The sequence below is a fragment of the Marmota monax genome, unplaced genomic scaffold (genome assembly GCF_021218885.2).
Source record: "Marmota monax isolate L192 unplaced genomic scaffold, Marmota_monax_Labrador192_F-V1.1 WCK01_AAM20220418_F8-fsc00075, whole genome shotgun sequence".
NCBI classification, from domain to species: Eukaryota; Metazoa; Chordata; class Mammalia; order Rodentia; family Sciuridae; genus Marmota; species Marmota monax.
Genome location: NW_026694772.1, coordinates 8,472,501 through 8,487,436, shown reverse-complemented (window position 1 = coordinate 8,487,436; position 14,936 = coordinate 8,472,501). Strand labels below are relative to the sequence as shown.

General features: G+C 35.8%; 1 protein-coding gene across 1 annotated transcript in view; it reads left to right on the top strand.

Annotated features, from left to right (window-relative positions):
• Positions 1-14,936, top strand: part of Pola1 (DNA polymerase alpha 1, catalytic subunit) — a 308,693-nt gene that overhangs the window by 198,982 nt on the left and 94,775 nt on the right. The window contains exon 35 of the mRNA XM_046425334.2: positions 9,502-9,618. Coding sequence (XP_046281290.1) covers positions 9,502-9,618 — 117 coding nt within the window. The remainder of the gene's footprint in view (positions 1-9,501; positions 9,619-14,936) is intronic.

Genomic DNA, 14,936 nt, shown 5'->3' with positions numbered 1-14,936 from the left:
TTGACTTCAGCATCTCTGAAAATAACAATGTAGCACAAAAGCCCAGTATTTACCTAGTTGTAATGTGGGTTGCCATGGTGTTTTGCAAATTATTGCAATTATGTTCACCATGCGAGTCGCCCTTGGTAACTGGCGAAAAAACTGATAATCCTGTTTTGAACAAAAGGTCAAATTGCTGAATAGAAAGTCTTGATTAACTAAAAGATGTACAAAGTGGAATTATTTCCTACCATTCAGAAATAGTTCTTGATCGGGTTTGGGGGAGGGGGTGAGTAAGTACATCTGATTACTGAAGTACAAAGCATTGAAAGGATGTTGTCTTGAGCCTTTCATGTAGTCTTAATGGTGGCTTTTTTGTCAAATTTACCCATTTGCGGCATTGAAAGAGGCAGCTGCATTTAAGCTGGAGAGACGGTGCTTTTTCAAGAGTTCAGTGCATGGAAAGTTCTCAGCAGTATCTGCAGTTTACTAGTAGCCCCTGGTCTATTAAAACTGATGTGCCGCATTTGAGCCCATTGCTCTCGGTACTTGTGAACCCCTCTGGCTGATGATCTAATAAAGTGCTCTTACTGGACAATCTCTGATCAGCTACTTAAAAAGGAGGCTGGGGGAGGGGGCAGGAGGCAGAAGCCTCACAGGCAGTCAGACTTGGTGCAGGCCGGAAGAGAGGAGAGTGGCTTAAATAGAAAGGGTTGTCATGATGATGATCTGTGCTAAGGCATTTTCCATGGGGTTTTGGTTTTTTTGCCCCAAACCTCCCAAACTGTGGATCACTTTTTTTTTTCTAGTAGGAAATCCTTATTTTATTTAAAGTTGGATAAGATTCAGAGTGTCTTTTTGAAATATTAAAATCCACCTTGCATTTGTTTCTTAAGTTAGGGGCATCCAGAAAATCTATAATCCTGTTTATGTAAAACCAAAAGTTTCCCATGTTACTACTAAAAGATCAGATGGATTTCATCTCTTTTCAGTCTGGCAGAGCATCTGGGGCAGTAAATTTTGGAGTAAGGGGATTCTTCTTTTTTGTAATGACCACCTGAAAAATCAGTTCTCAAAACTTTTGAGAGTGTGTGAAAATGGCATGAAAGCAAAGCAAACCTTAACAAGTTTGTGGGTTTACATTCTGCATCACCTAGCAACCCCCTGGCTCAGCCAGATCTCTTGTCTACCCTTAGTTCTGTTTGCAGACTATTCAAACGGCCCTTCGAAACCATGAAAGATATTCAGTTTCATTAGTACCATTCTCAAGGAGAAAATAATTAAAGTTAAATGAACAAACATTGCCTGGTGATGGTTTGAACTCCTTTCTGATTTTAAGATGGCCTTTGTGGCAACTGCATAGAAAATTCAGTTTTAACATTTGTTGTTAGTTACCCAAAGGCATAACACATTAAACCATACTAGCAAATACTAGTCTACCAACAAACAAAAAGTAAAAACTACTTTTAGCTGGATTTAAGCAAAGAGCAAATCTTTTGGTAATAAGGGTCTAAGCATACCCTCCTGATTGAATTTTTTATTTGATTCCTACCCCAGGACATCTCAGTTGATCTGTGTGCACACTGAATAAAGGCAGGGGAAAGGGTGTGGGGAATAAGGCACCTCTCTTTAAACTGATTTATTACTTACCTTCAGAGATTTCTCCATCATAAAGATCATATTCCTATAAAAGACTTTGCATTTTAGTGAGTTGCTCAATAACTGATTCCAATACCAATAATACCTGCCCTGCCACTTTTTACTTCTTATGTGATTAAGTTGACCTATTTTTGAAATTTTGCCTTTAATAGGAGATTTTTTTTTAAATGGTATTTTTTTCTTGTGCTCCCCCCCCCCCATAAGGATATTCCCTGAAAATTCATCTTGGCAATAATCAAACATGGGATACAGCTCAGAATATTTTTCAGATGTGTTAGTGATTCAACTACAGTGAAAACTCTTGGCAAAAATTGTCTCTTCTTTCTTTAATAATAGTTTTCTGATCATAAAAGCAGTATATGCTTGTGGTAGAAAATTTTAGAAAATATAGAAACAGAAGAAGAAACCAACTTAATACAAGTGATGGCATTTTGGAGTAGTTCCTTCCAGTCTTTCTTTCTGTGTTCAAATTGATGAAACTGAACCTTGAATTTATGTTTAAAGTTTATTCACTATCATGTGTACATAGCTAAGGTGGTGTTTTTTTCAAGAATAAAGTCTTGAGAGGCAGGGACAGTGATTAAAGTAATGAACAATTTTTCTTAGAGGTTTCATCACTAAAATATTGATATATGTACCAAAGTAACCATTTTACTGTATCTCATTCCATTTTATTCTTTCCTCCTTTTCCTTGTTGAAATGACTATATGCCTTCACTGACACATCCACTTATAACCATTCTTGTTGGAAAGTTGGACATTCATCGCAGTTGGAATATTACATCCCCAAGTCACTTGTAGCTTCACATAGGGAAAAAGTCTTTTATGAAAAGATTTGTAATACAATAGAGATGAATGGAATGTGGAGAGGAAAATGCTTTCAGTTTCTCACATAAAGTGAAAGCAGGGTGGCTATGAAATCTTGTGTTCTTATTATTTGTATTTTGTTAGATCTCTAATATCCACAGTACATGGCTGGGTTGCATGAGCTCTTTGTGCTTTGTTGACAGTTGACAGACAAAGCAAAATTATTCCTGAAGGAAGGTACTGTGTACTTAGTTGTGACCTATTATAGCCTAAGAATGTAGCTGGCTTTTGAGTTGGATGAATAGGGAGAGTATTTTATAGAATAGTCTTGAATATACTAAGAGAGGTTTTTAGCTGCCCATACAGAAAGATACATGTCCTCTATTGAACTTTTTTCCCCCCAAAATGTAATTTTCCATATAAAGTCATTTTAAGTATATTTTTCCCAGTTGCTTACATGGAGACAATTTTAACTGTTCTAGTATTGTCCTACAGTGGTAAAATACAATTGCTGGTAATTGTTGGCTTTCTGTGCTCACAGTATAGCAGGAGAAGATGGCTTGCATGGGGCTCTTTAATGTACCTCAGGTACATCTTCTGATGCTCAAGCTCTGATTGCAAATTAAAATAGCAAGACTATGGTATTGGATTTGATGTGAGGCAAAGCAGACCAAGTTGCTAATTTATCATGTAATATACAATTGCTGAGGTTGGAATTTGTCCACTTGTAGTGCTATTCTATGTGTTTAAATGAGGACTGCTGTTTGCATCTAACCTATCATAACAGTTTGGGAGTGCTCCATTATCCTTTCAGCAAACTGATGGCAGAGTCTGGTCTTCGCGCAAATGATAAGATCAATAAGTTTCAAATAACTTGGATGAAATGACATATGACTGCTCATTTAAAGAGATGTCTAACTTAAAAAATCAATTTTAATAATATTTAAAATTCTTACATTGACCGACAAGGCACTTTCCACTTCTGTTTTGTTTGATAATTTTGTTTAAAATATTTTTGTATTAACTTTGGTGAATAGTTAGTTTATATATTTATTTTTCCTGATTTTTCATCTCCTACCCTGGCACCTCTCTGAGACTTAATAATCACTCTTTGACATGCCAGCATGCTACAGTGTAGAAGATTTAGCTTTAAAAGCAAAATTATGTTCCTGTTAAAACTTCCCCTGGAGATCTTAAGGAAATTTTCTCCCCATTTTGGGTGCAAATGTGGGTCAGAAAGCAATTTGTTTTTTGATATTTCTGGAAATCCCAAATCACAACATGTCATTCTTCAAAAGCAGCTGTGGGCCCATACTGTGCACTATCTATAAGAAGACCCATTTTTTTTTATACTGGGGATAATTCCGTGACAGAAAAATGTGGCTGCAAGGGAACCCCAGGACATTTATAAATGCTTTTGGGTGAAAAGAGAATCTGATGTTCTTGGAGTGCATTATAGTTTGGGGGAGAGGTGTAGTTAATGGGCATTAACAGACACTAATAATGATATGATGAATTCTGAAAACACACATATGCTAACACACGTTGTCCTGTGACCCTTCTTTTGCATTCCTGGAAAGCCATTACAATTTGAACTAAATTATGTATTGTGGAAGAACTGTGTTGTCCCTTGAAAATTCCTGTGAATGCTAAAATAAAGCAAAGACCGCCTCCTCTTCCCTCACTTTATTCTGCCACCTATAACTTCAAATCAAGTATAGTTCTATCAGGAACAACTTAAGGAAAATTTCACTTATGTTGACTACATAGATGTAATATTTTACAGCTAAATTGAGAAAGTTCCACCTAATCATATTATTTATCCATTTGTAGTTCTCCATTTTGTAATAACATCTGCTGGAAGATGACCAAGCTCTCTCTTGGTTACAGTAGCACACCTTTAATGTGCATTGTCAACTGTAGTTCACCTGTGATCTTCCTCAATACCTTTACTGAACATTTTTGAGTTTTCTTATTTGATCCTCTGAACAACCTTAACAGAATAAGTATTTTCACCTCCTTGTTTATAGATGAGGAAACTCTCAGGGAGAGTAGACTCAGGGATTGAATGGGTTTGGTGATTTACACAAAATAGCTCACGCACAAATGAGAGTACAGTTTGTTTTGGTTTTTTTTTTTTTATTTTTTATCACCTCAGTTTTGCAGTATTCACTGATTGTGAACCTTTTCCCTAGAGACTAGGAAGGGCACTACCAGATTCAAAGCAGATCATTCCCCAGGGACTGACTGACCAGTTAAGGGAGATAAAACAAGATGTTAAGATAAGGTGGTTAACTCAGGGTTATACAGTGGAGGGGGTAGAGAGAGGGGAGGGGAGGGGAGGGGAGAGGTGGGGAGGGGGGAGGGGGGAGGATGGGAAAGGCAGCGGAGCACAACAGACACTAGTATGGCAATATGTAAATCAATGGATGTGTAACTGATGTGATTCTGCAATCTGTGTATGGGGTGAAGGTGGGAGTTCATAACCCACTTGAATCAAAGTGTGGAATATGATATGTCAAGAAATTTGTAATGTTTTGAACAACCCACAATAAAAAATTAAAAATAAAAAAAAATTAAAAAAAAAAAGATAAGGTGGTTAAGAGACAGTACACAGCAATGTGTGCTCAGTATCAGATGTGATAGGGGGAGAAGTTCCTGTGGGTTGGAGAAATCTCACAGAAGAGGAATGGAACTGATATTCAAGGAATAGACATTCTAAACAGATATTCTGCTGCATAAGCAAAGATAAGGAGGTGAAAATGAACAAAATGTAGCGAGGACTGTGACAAAACCAATTCAATGTGGAAGAGAGTTTTGTGTTGAGAATGATAAGTTTTAAAGAACTGAAAACCAGACCACCAAGTTTGTTCTTTACTGTGGAGGGTATACAATTAGATGATGGGATGGGGATCTGTGGAAAACTACACCTGGCAACTCTTTACACTGGGTGTGGGAGAGAAAAGGGCTGGGGGAACCAGGTAGGAGAGTACTGCAGTAGAACAACTTCAGGTCTATGTCTGGTGAGGTTGATGGTAATGGGACTATAGAGGAAAGACGAGTGGACAGAAATGGTGACTGATTGGGAATGGAAGAATGACCCACCATGTATTGAAGTCCACAGTATGAAAACTACTGTGAATTATTGTTTTTAATGAATTTTAGACCCAAGCTTTATTGTTTTTCATAAACTTGCTTCTTTGCATTTTATTTTATTGATTCTGCTTATTCATTTATTCAAAAGATATTTTTGAGGGCCTACTATGCATCACATTTCCAAATATGGATGATTTCTCTGTGTATACATCCTTCTAAAAATACAGATGTACACAAATAAGACAGTTTGTGTTTAAGGTGCAACTACCAGGAACGCCTCAGTTACAAGTGGAAATCGATCCCTTTTTAGCATGTGCAGACAGAAACCATTTTAGTTGAGGTCTCAGAAATATAATTTAGCAATCAGAACCAATCAGTATTTGACACAATTTCATACACAATGATTTTAAGGAATTAGTGATGCTGAAATTAAAGCAACAGGTGATAGAGCTTTGCATGTTGTGGTAAATGTTTTGCTATTGGACAGCTATCTTCACCTCTTTTGAACCTTCTAATTATAAACCTGATGAGGTAGGCAACTGAAAATTTAATAGTCTCATTCCTCTTGGTTATGACAATTTGCATGTAGTGTAACATAATAAAACAACATATTTGTATGGCAGACAACCTTACAGTGATCCTAGAGATTTTTATTAAAACCAGACTTTTTTGTAGGTCAGGCTTCCATTGACTTGGTAATGTAGATTTGTGCTATGCATTTTTGTTCCCCAAAGCAGGAAATGAAAATATTTAGTTTTGTATTTATAAGTGATAATTCAAAGTGAATTTATACACTATTCATATTTTTATTTGCTTTGTTTCTGTCACTCTTAAGAGGCAAAAATTCGCTGAGATCTTGTAACATTTGCACCATTATGGAATACTTTCAGTGACCTGGCACATTGATTTTTAACAACACAAATGTTTCTTAGAGGTTAGATTTAGCATGGTTGAAACATTTGTTGAGGGAACAAGGGGTTAACCAAAATGAACTAGACCAAATTGAATTGAAGCAAAGCATATATTGAATATGATTAGGGCCTATTTCCTCCATAGAAGTGTTTTGTTTAAAATACACCACAGCCAAAAGCTTAATTATCAAAATAAAACAAGAGGCATAAAGAGTTACAGGCTTCTAATATTTTTTTTCAGCCCCAGTTCCCTTCACACAGTTATCAGCATGTTTAATTTCCATGCATAATAGCACTAGTTATTGTTGTCATTTGTAAAGGGAGATTAACAGATAGTAAGTACAAACAAACCCAAATAAGCACTGAATAGAGAGGTGACAAAGAAAAAAAGACCTCTTTAATGTTAATTATAACTGGTAGGAAGTCTAGACAAATTATATTATCTGTTTTCTATATGATTTGAAAGGACATTTAGTTAGTAACTCTGTCACAGATAGAGTTAGGTATTTGCTTTTAAAAGCAGGTGAAATGACAACTTAGCATCTCCCTGGTTGGCAGCTCACCCAGTGAGTCCTGAGGTGATAGTAAATTGATGGAATCAAGTTTCAAAAACATCTGAAAAGAACTTTAGTTTTTGGAACATTAAATTTTAAAAACTAAAAAAAAAAATGATTTTCACTTCCCAGTTGTATTCTAGTACTTGATAATTTGTCTCAAAACATGTTAGTTATTACCTGTCTGCTTGCTAATTTTGAATATTGTTTAAGATTGAATGAATTATAGCTATGATTGGCATTGTTAACTGACTCACATACTCCAAAGTAATATAAAGCCTCATATATAAAATATAATGTAACAAACTCAAATGAATGATAGAGGAGTGGTTCACTCCTGTATTTTTCATATGTGGTTTGCTTGAAGTTTACTGTTTATTATTATGTCTTCATGGGTAATTTCAGAAACAACCAGTCTTACCTTTAGGGTTTATAATTACATTTAAAATTTAATACCTGTTTCTGCTGACAGCTCTACTATTCCCTACTCTATTCCCCATGCTTGAACAGGCTAAACCAAAGTATCTTATTTCTTTTCTCTTTGTATTTCTCTGTGTGTGTCTGTTTGTCCCCACCCCCTCCCTCCCTTCCTCCCACCTACCCATGCTGGTATATTTTGGTGAGGAAGAAAAGAAAAAAAAAGATAGGAACCTAACGTGTGCTAGACAAACTCTCTACCTCTGAGCTGTACCCCAACCTGTTTCTTTCATTCTGATGGGCCAGTTGTGAGTTGCACTCTTGACCTAACAGCTTTTTTTGGAGGAAACATAATATATATCAATAAACTCTACATGTTAATTGTAAAAGTATCTGAGTTTCAGAAATATGAAAATATAAATTTCTTCAAATTTAAAAAATGTGGTTAATGGGTCCTAGGAATTGGAATAAACAGTTGACTCAGAACCACTGTTTCTTTATTCTGGTTCATGGTCTTTTATTGTGGTAGTAGTAGTTTGTTTCAAACATAACTCTATCCCTTCTCTATATTGTTTAACCTTTATATTCAGTACCAAGTTGTGTGGAACCAACTGTAAATTCTAATCAATACAGAATTGCTCTTAGTCTTACATGTGTGTAGATCATGCTTTCCTATTTAGATTATAAATTCTTGAAATTCTGTGCCAGAAGCCCCTTTGCTTACTCCCCACAATATTTAATATAATTTTGGGCATATATTACAAGTTTCATAAGGACTTATTGAGACTCTCCACCTGCAAATTTCAAATTAAGTAGTTTAACTTAAAATAGTTTAGCTTGTTGAATGAAGATAGGAATGAAGTTTCTATGAATGTATTGACTAGATTAATTTAAGATTCTTTAAAGGTAGCATTTTTTAAGTCAAAAAGTTCTACTGTGCTCTTTCCTTTTCTGTAAAAGCCTTAAAATGGAGCCGGAACAACTAATTCTTGTTACTTTACCTTGTGTTTGGTTGTACCTACTTCCAAGGAGAGCCTATTCCTGAGGAATGAGTCAAGCAAAATAACAGTGAATGAAGGCATCCTTTAGATTTGCATTAACACCATTTGGAAAGTAGACTAAAGTATGTAACATAATTAAACAACACTCATGTGTATACTGCTCTTAACAAGGGGGAAAAGATAGGCTATTCAGGCTAGAAATAGGGAATAGGGTCATGTGTTATGGATTACATAGCATAACTCTTTCTGGTCTCCATTCTTTGGTATATATAATTCTTCTTGCCCAAGTTATCTTTCTTCCCTTCTCCATCTGTGCAACATCCACTCACTCTTCAAGTTCAGAAGTTGTCATCTCTCAAAATGCTCCAAGATTTACAGATGGTCAGGTCATTACTTGTCACCCTGCAGGTGGGACTGCCCCAAGATGAGGGCACATACCTTGCCCGCCTTTATTATATCCCAACCCCTCACTTTACACTCACCTGATTATGATACCTCTGTAGCAAACCTCTAGAAAACAGTGACCCTTCAAAGTTGTCCTTGAAAACATGGCAGTCAGTTCTATGCTTCCAGAGAATATGTATAGAAGAATCTGTTTTAGTTTTAAATAAACAAATGCTTGCTCTTATTAAGTTGTTATTTTGCAACAAGAATAGTTCTAAGCACTTTTGTGTGTGTGTGGTACTGGGGATTGAACCCAGGGTCTTGTATATGCTATTCAAGCCTCTACAACTGAGCTACATCCCCAGCCTAGTTATAAGCACTTTTATTGTTACAGCAATCCTATAAGGTAAGTACTCTTGTCGTACCCATTTTACAAACTAAACACAACAATTTAATTAAGCACCTGGCACTCGGCTATTGGGAAGGTCATTTGTTTCTATGTCTTACACTCTTGGTAATGGGTTTAGTGCATGAATCTTAACATGTTTAGAGAGAAAGTTAACTAGAACTATTTTAGAATCTCTAAGAAAGTTTTGAATAAAATGAGTTTACCTTAATAACAAAAGTGTTTATTATTTGTTTTTTTTTTTTGATGCTGGTGATAAGACTGAAACTTTTTCTTTTTTCTCTCCAGGGCTGGTTGATATGTGAGGAGGCAGCATGTCGCAATCGAACTCGGCATCTTCCCCTTCAATTCTCCCGAAATGGTCCTCTTTGTCCAGCATGCATGAAAGCTATACTTAAACCTGAGGTAACAGTCTCATAATTCTAAAGAACTATATAGAAGGGGGGCTGTTTGCCCATCTCTTAGCTCTGGGAAGTAGATACTATATATTTGCCCTGTGGAGACACCCTACTACCAAACTCACATATTTTCATGTGCATCTGAGGGATAAGGTATATTCCCATTAGTGACTCCCAATTGGGGAGTAGAGAGTCTGGAAACTGTCTAGTAATTGAGATGCCTTCCCTCTGTTGCCCACTTTGAACATCATGGATCCAAGCAGTATTTTCCAAACTAGTAGGAAGAAGATACTTCACAGGTCTTCCGAACAGAAAATATTTTATGATCAAGTACCGTCTAACAGAGGCTGAGCTTGCCAAAATGAAATAGCCCATTGCAGATCTTCTCAGAACCTGTAATATAATAATGTGCAATCTCTTATTAATATAGGGCTATAACACTTCACTTTCCAAGTTTACTAGCCCAAGGATTTGGAAGGTTTTGGTGAGAAGATGATGATATTTGGGAACCTGATATTTATTTACTTATTTTTTAATGCAGAGGCAGGGGTCTGCAACCAAGTTTTGACTTGAAATCTTCACTGAAAAGGTTTTATATACAGGCTAATTTTAGGAAAATATTTTCTTTTAAAGTTCAAATGGCTTTTTATTTTAAGATAATATAGCATTATTTTACAAAAATTGGCAAGAAGTCAGAAATGGCAAATAGCTACTACCATTGTATATTCCCTTGTTCTTTTGTATATCTATAGGGTTTTTTAATTGGTTATAGTCATATTGAAAATATGCTTTTATATTTTATCATTTGCCAGTCATATTTCTGTGTTGCTACTTCATTTGCAGTACCAAAAGGCATAAACAGAATTTAGGAGTATGTCTCACTGGAACTTGAGCACAATTTCACTTGCCTGTAATCCCAGTAACTTGGGAGGCTGAAACAGGGGGATCACAAATTCAAGGCCAGCCTCAGCAACTTAGCAAAACTCTGTCTCAAAATTAAAAAAAAATAAGTAAAAAGGGGTGGAGATGTAGCTTAGTGGTAAAGCACTCCTAGGTTCATTCCTAGTACCAGGAAAAAAAGAATATTTCTCATTGAATATTTTCAGCCTGAAAATTTTATGATAAATATTTTCCTGGTTAAATGATTTTCTTTTTTAATTTAAAATATTTCTTTAGGGCAATTGTTTTTTGTACTGGGCACTGAACTCAGGGACACTTAACCACTGAACTACATCCCCAGCCCATTTTTTTTTTTTTTAATTTGAAGCAAGGTCTTGCTAAATTGCTGAGGCTACTTTTGAACTTGCGATCCTCCTGCCTCAGCCTCTCAAGTGGCTGGGATCACAGGAGTGAAGGATAAATTCTTATCAATAGTACATATCAAGGTGCCTAAGCATAACATAGTCATGATTCCTATGGCCAAATTGCTTTCCTAATGGGTTATACCAATTATACTGTATACCAATACTTTATGAGTATATCAGTTTGGCCATAATCTTTCCAGCATGTGGACATTATTATACCTTTACTTTTAACTAATTTGATAAATATTAAATGTTCCATGCCATAAATTTTATATACCTTTGATAATTAGTGGAGTGTTTTTTTTAAAATGTGGAACATGAGAATTAGCTGTCATAGTGAACTCTTTTTATGTCAGTCTCATCTTGAGACTTGCATCAGCAGGAGCAAAAAAAGAGTGTGTGTCTGTGTGTGTGTGTACGTGTACGTGTATGTATACACACACGCACACACATATATGTATAAATAAAATGACTCATCAATCCAGTTGTAGGTTCTAGGGGAATCACCTTCTTGAACTGGTGCTGCCTTTGAGACTTTAAATATCTAATTCATCAAGACAAGTTTAATGAAATTGAATTACTTCCTAGAAAGTCAGCCAGTTTTGTGATTCCATTTTTGGTGAGAGAAGGTAAAAGAAAAATATGTAGTTGTTAGATTGTTACACTTCTGATAAATATTAATGATATTCCTGTTAGTGGTTTAGTATATGAATTCAATTATCTTTTGTGATTTATTGTCATTTTATAATGAGTAAACCAACACCGGCATTTCAAAGTGACTTGTGTTTTTCTTTATATCTTTGTCCTTTTCAAAACTTGACATTTTAGGCTGATGTTTATCAAGGTTATCAGCTGCACTTCCCAGGGAGAAGATTTCATAGATTAGCTGTTCAGGGCATGACCCTCTGAAGTAACTCAGTTTCACAGCATCCTGATTAGTGACACTGTCCTTAGCCGTTCCTCATGGGGACCTTAACAGTGGTATTCTGCTCACTTTTCTGTACTCTATTTCAGTTGCTAATGATGAATGAAGAATTTTTCAATTCTATTTGTAAGGTTCCTGAACTTTGCTTATAGGAGTAAATATGTATCTTTCCAGAGTCTCCAAAAGAAGTTAGACAAGGGACAGAATCATTGTAATTACCATAGGGTTTTCCAAAGCATGTATTTTACAAGATTATGCTCATCTGGGTCTTAAGCTCTCAGTTGCTTAATTAAATAAACACCTAACTATCCTAGGCACTTTGCTAGGTGGTGGGTATATATTATTAATGAACAGGATATTTCCTTATTTATAAAATTAGTTTAACATTATGTAGATTGTATAAAATGGAAATCTGTGGGAAAAAGAAGACTTATGTAAATTTTTATTTGGACGAAACAGCATACATTCCAAATACTAGACTGGTGGGGACTTGAAATATAGTGTTCAAGTTTGTGTTGGTAAAGCATTAACCTCAATGTGTTAGTCTCATCCTCACATAATAAATCTATTCTCATTTAGTCCTGGGTTGCAGTTGACTTGAGTGCTGTCCAGAATCAACTTGAAATATGAAAGCTGTCTCTCCTTCTGGTTCATGTTGCCAGTGTTGTGAGAAGAAAGGTGAAGCAGTTTTGTTCCCAGAGTTTTAGACATGTCCCTTCTCTTCTCAGATACTTTAAATATTTATCTATGTATTAGTAAAAATTTTTAAGCTCATAAGAATTTAACAGTATACAAGCTACTGCTTGTTAAAATATTTTGAGTATTTTCTGCTATTTGGGAATCACCTCTAAATACAGAAATGAAAAAAATTTGATGCATATTTAAGTTACTAAGTCAATAGGACTCTTTTTTCACACTGGTGATAACTCTAGGACTTACCCAAGTTAGACAATAAATATTTTAATATCTCTATTTTAAGGACATGTTTTTGGCTTTTTAATGTGGCCAAATGTGTATGCGTATGAGCTAAACCACAGGGGAGTCTGTATTATGTAATTCACCAAAATTAATCTTTCATTGTAGAACTAAGACTTCAAACCAAGTTGAACTTTTTCTCATTAACATTTTTACTTTTGATGTGGAGCTGAGAAAATGTCTACAGTGACTCTCTGGGTCATGGTAAAAATAATTTGTGAAATTGGACTGTCCCTGGGGCAGGAACATTTTGGTGGAGCTTTTTGTTCAGCTGTTTAATCAGCTAAGTTTCTGAGAAAAGTACAGAAATGGCTTCCAGTCCTACTTTGGGACATTCCTATGGTTTCTCACATGATCATCTATTGTAAAATTGATTAAAAAAATCTGTTATAACAAATTTACCATTATATGACTTCTGTCCTTCAATGGAAAGTGGCAATTATGAATTTATAATTATCACATTATAATTTCAAAATGACTATAACTGAACAAATTATTGATTTGATAAGTAAAGGAGGGATGGTGAGAATGTCTCCAAGTTACATTGTCAGTATCTTATTTCCACATAAGAAGAAAACACAAAAATAAATGTCATCTATTTAGGTAATGAGTTGTATAGGAAGATAACCTTAGAACTATGATAGAAAGTCTTAAACATCTTTTTCCGAGTCATTGGTACTTCTCCAGTAGAGAAAGGGATTTGACCATGAAGGGTCTTTTTCATGATTTTGATGTGGCTTTTTTGATGCAAGGAGATTACTAAGTTCTGTATACAGCTTCTTTTACCACCAAGTAGGTACTAGCCTTTTTTTAACATAGTTTTTTATGCTTTTTTCTATCATGGTGAAATGCATATAACATAAAATCAACTATTTTAAAGTATGCAGTGCAGTAGCTTTTAGTACATTCACAGTGTTGTACAGCTACCACCTCTATCTAGTACCAAAACATTTCATCAACTCAGATGAAAACCCTGTACCCATTAAGCGGTTGTTCTTTATTTACACCTCCATCTAGCCCCTGGAAACTACTTAACTGCTTTCTGTTTATTGATTCGTTATTCTGAATATTTCATATAAACAGCTTCTTTCTCCTAGCATGAAGCTCACCCATGTTGTAACATGTATCAGTATTTCATTGTTTTTGTGGCCAAATAATATTCCATTTAACAGATAGGTATGCATCCATTGATGGATATTTGGGTTGCTTCTTTCAGTGTATTCTTAAAAGTTTATTTATTTTATTTTGCATGAGGTAGAAAGGTCTTGCATTTGGCCTGAATTTGTGTCTTGTGGCTTACTCACTGGTCCTACTTAAGCTGAGCAGTATTTTACGAGGCTAGGCTGATCTCTTCCTCTATCCTTTACTTCAGCAAGCACTTATTCTGCACCTGTTTTAAGCCTGTTGTATGAATTTGTATCCTGATGAAATGAGGAGTCCAAAATTCTATGCAGGACTTCAAGTATTCTCACTAGTGCTCATATGGAGAATAACAACCCTGCCACTGCCACCTTTTTTGGTAGTGAATTTCATTTGCGTTTCTTTGGAATTTTCTGGGCATCTATATTCACATTGTGTTCTATTTTGAGCATTATGTATACTAAAACATGTTTTTCAGACACAAAGAACACAAATTAACTTTTAATACATGGAAGAAATCCAGGTGTGAACTATCCAGGATTGCTCTCGTGGCTCCATAGTGTCATTGGGGCAGAGACTCTTCTTGCCCTTCCATGAGTCCATCATCAACAGTGCCAGGCTTCCATCCTCAAGGTCACCCCATGGTCCAAGGAGGCTGCACAAGCTCCTTCAGGCTATCACAGAGTACAAAATGGAGAAAGGGCTGAAGGGCCAAAAGGATGTACCTTAGCTAATTCAATTCTTTAAGCAGTTTCCTAGATGTCCCACCCAACACTCCTGTTTACATTTCGTGGGTCAGAAGTTAGTCATAGGGAGATAACTGCTCTTTTATTTCTAAAGTGAAAGAGTAGACTGGGTATTGGGGGCCAACCAGCACTCTTTGCAACAGAGACCTTCCAGTGAACTCCATTAAATGTCCCCTTGCTGGTCTCGGCCCATCACTCTCCTATTGTCAGTTTTTTTGGATTCTGGTTCTTCTAT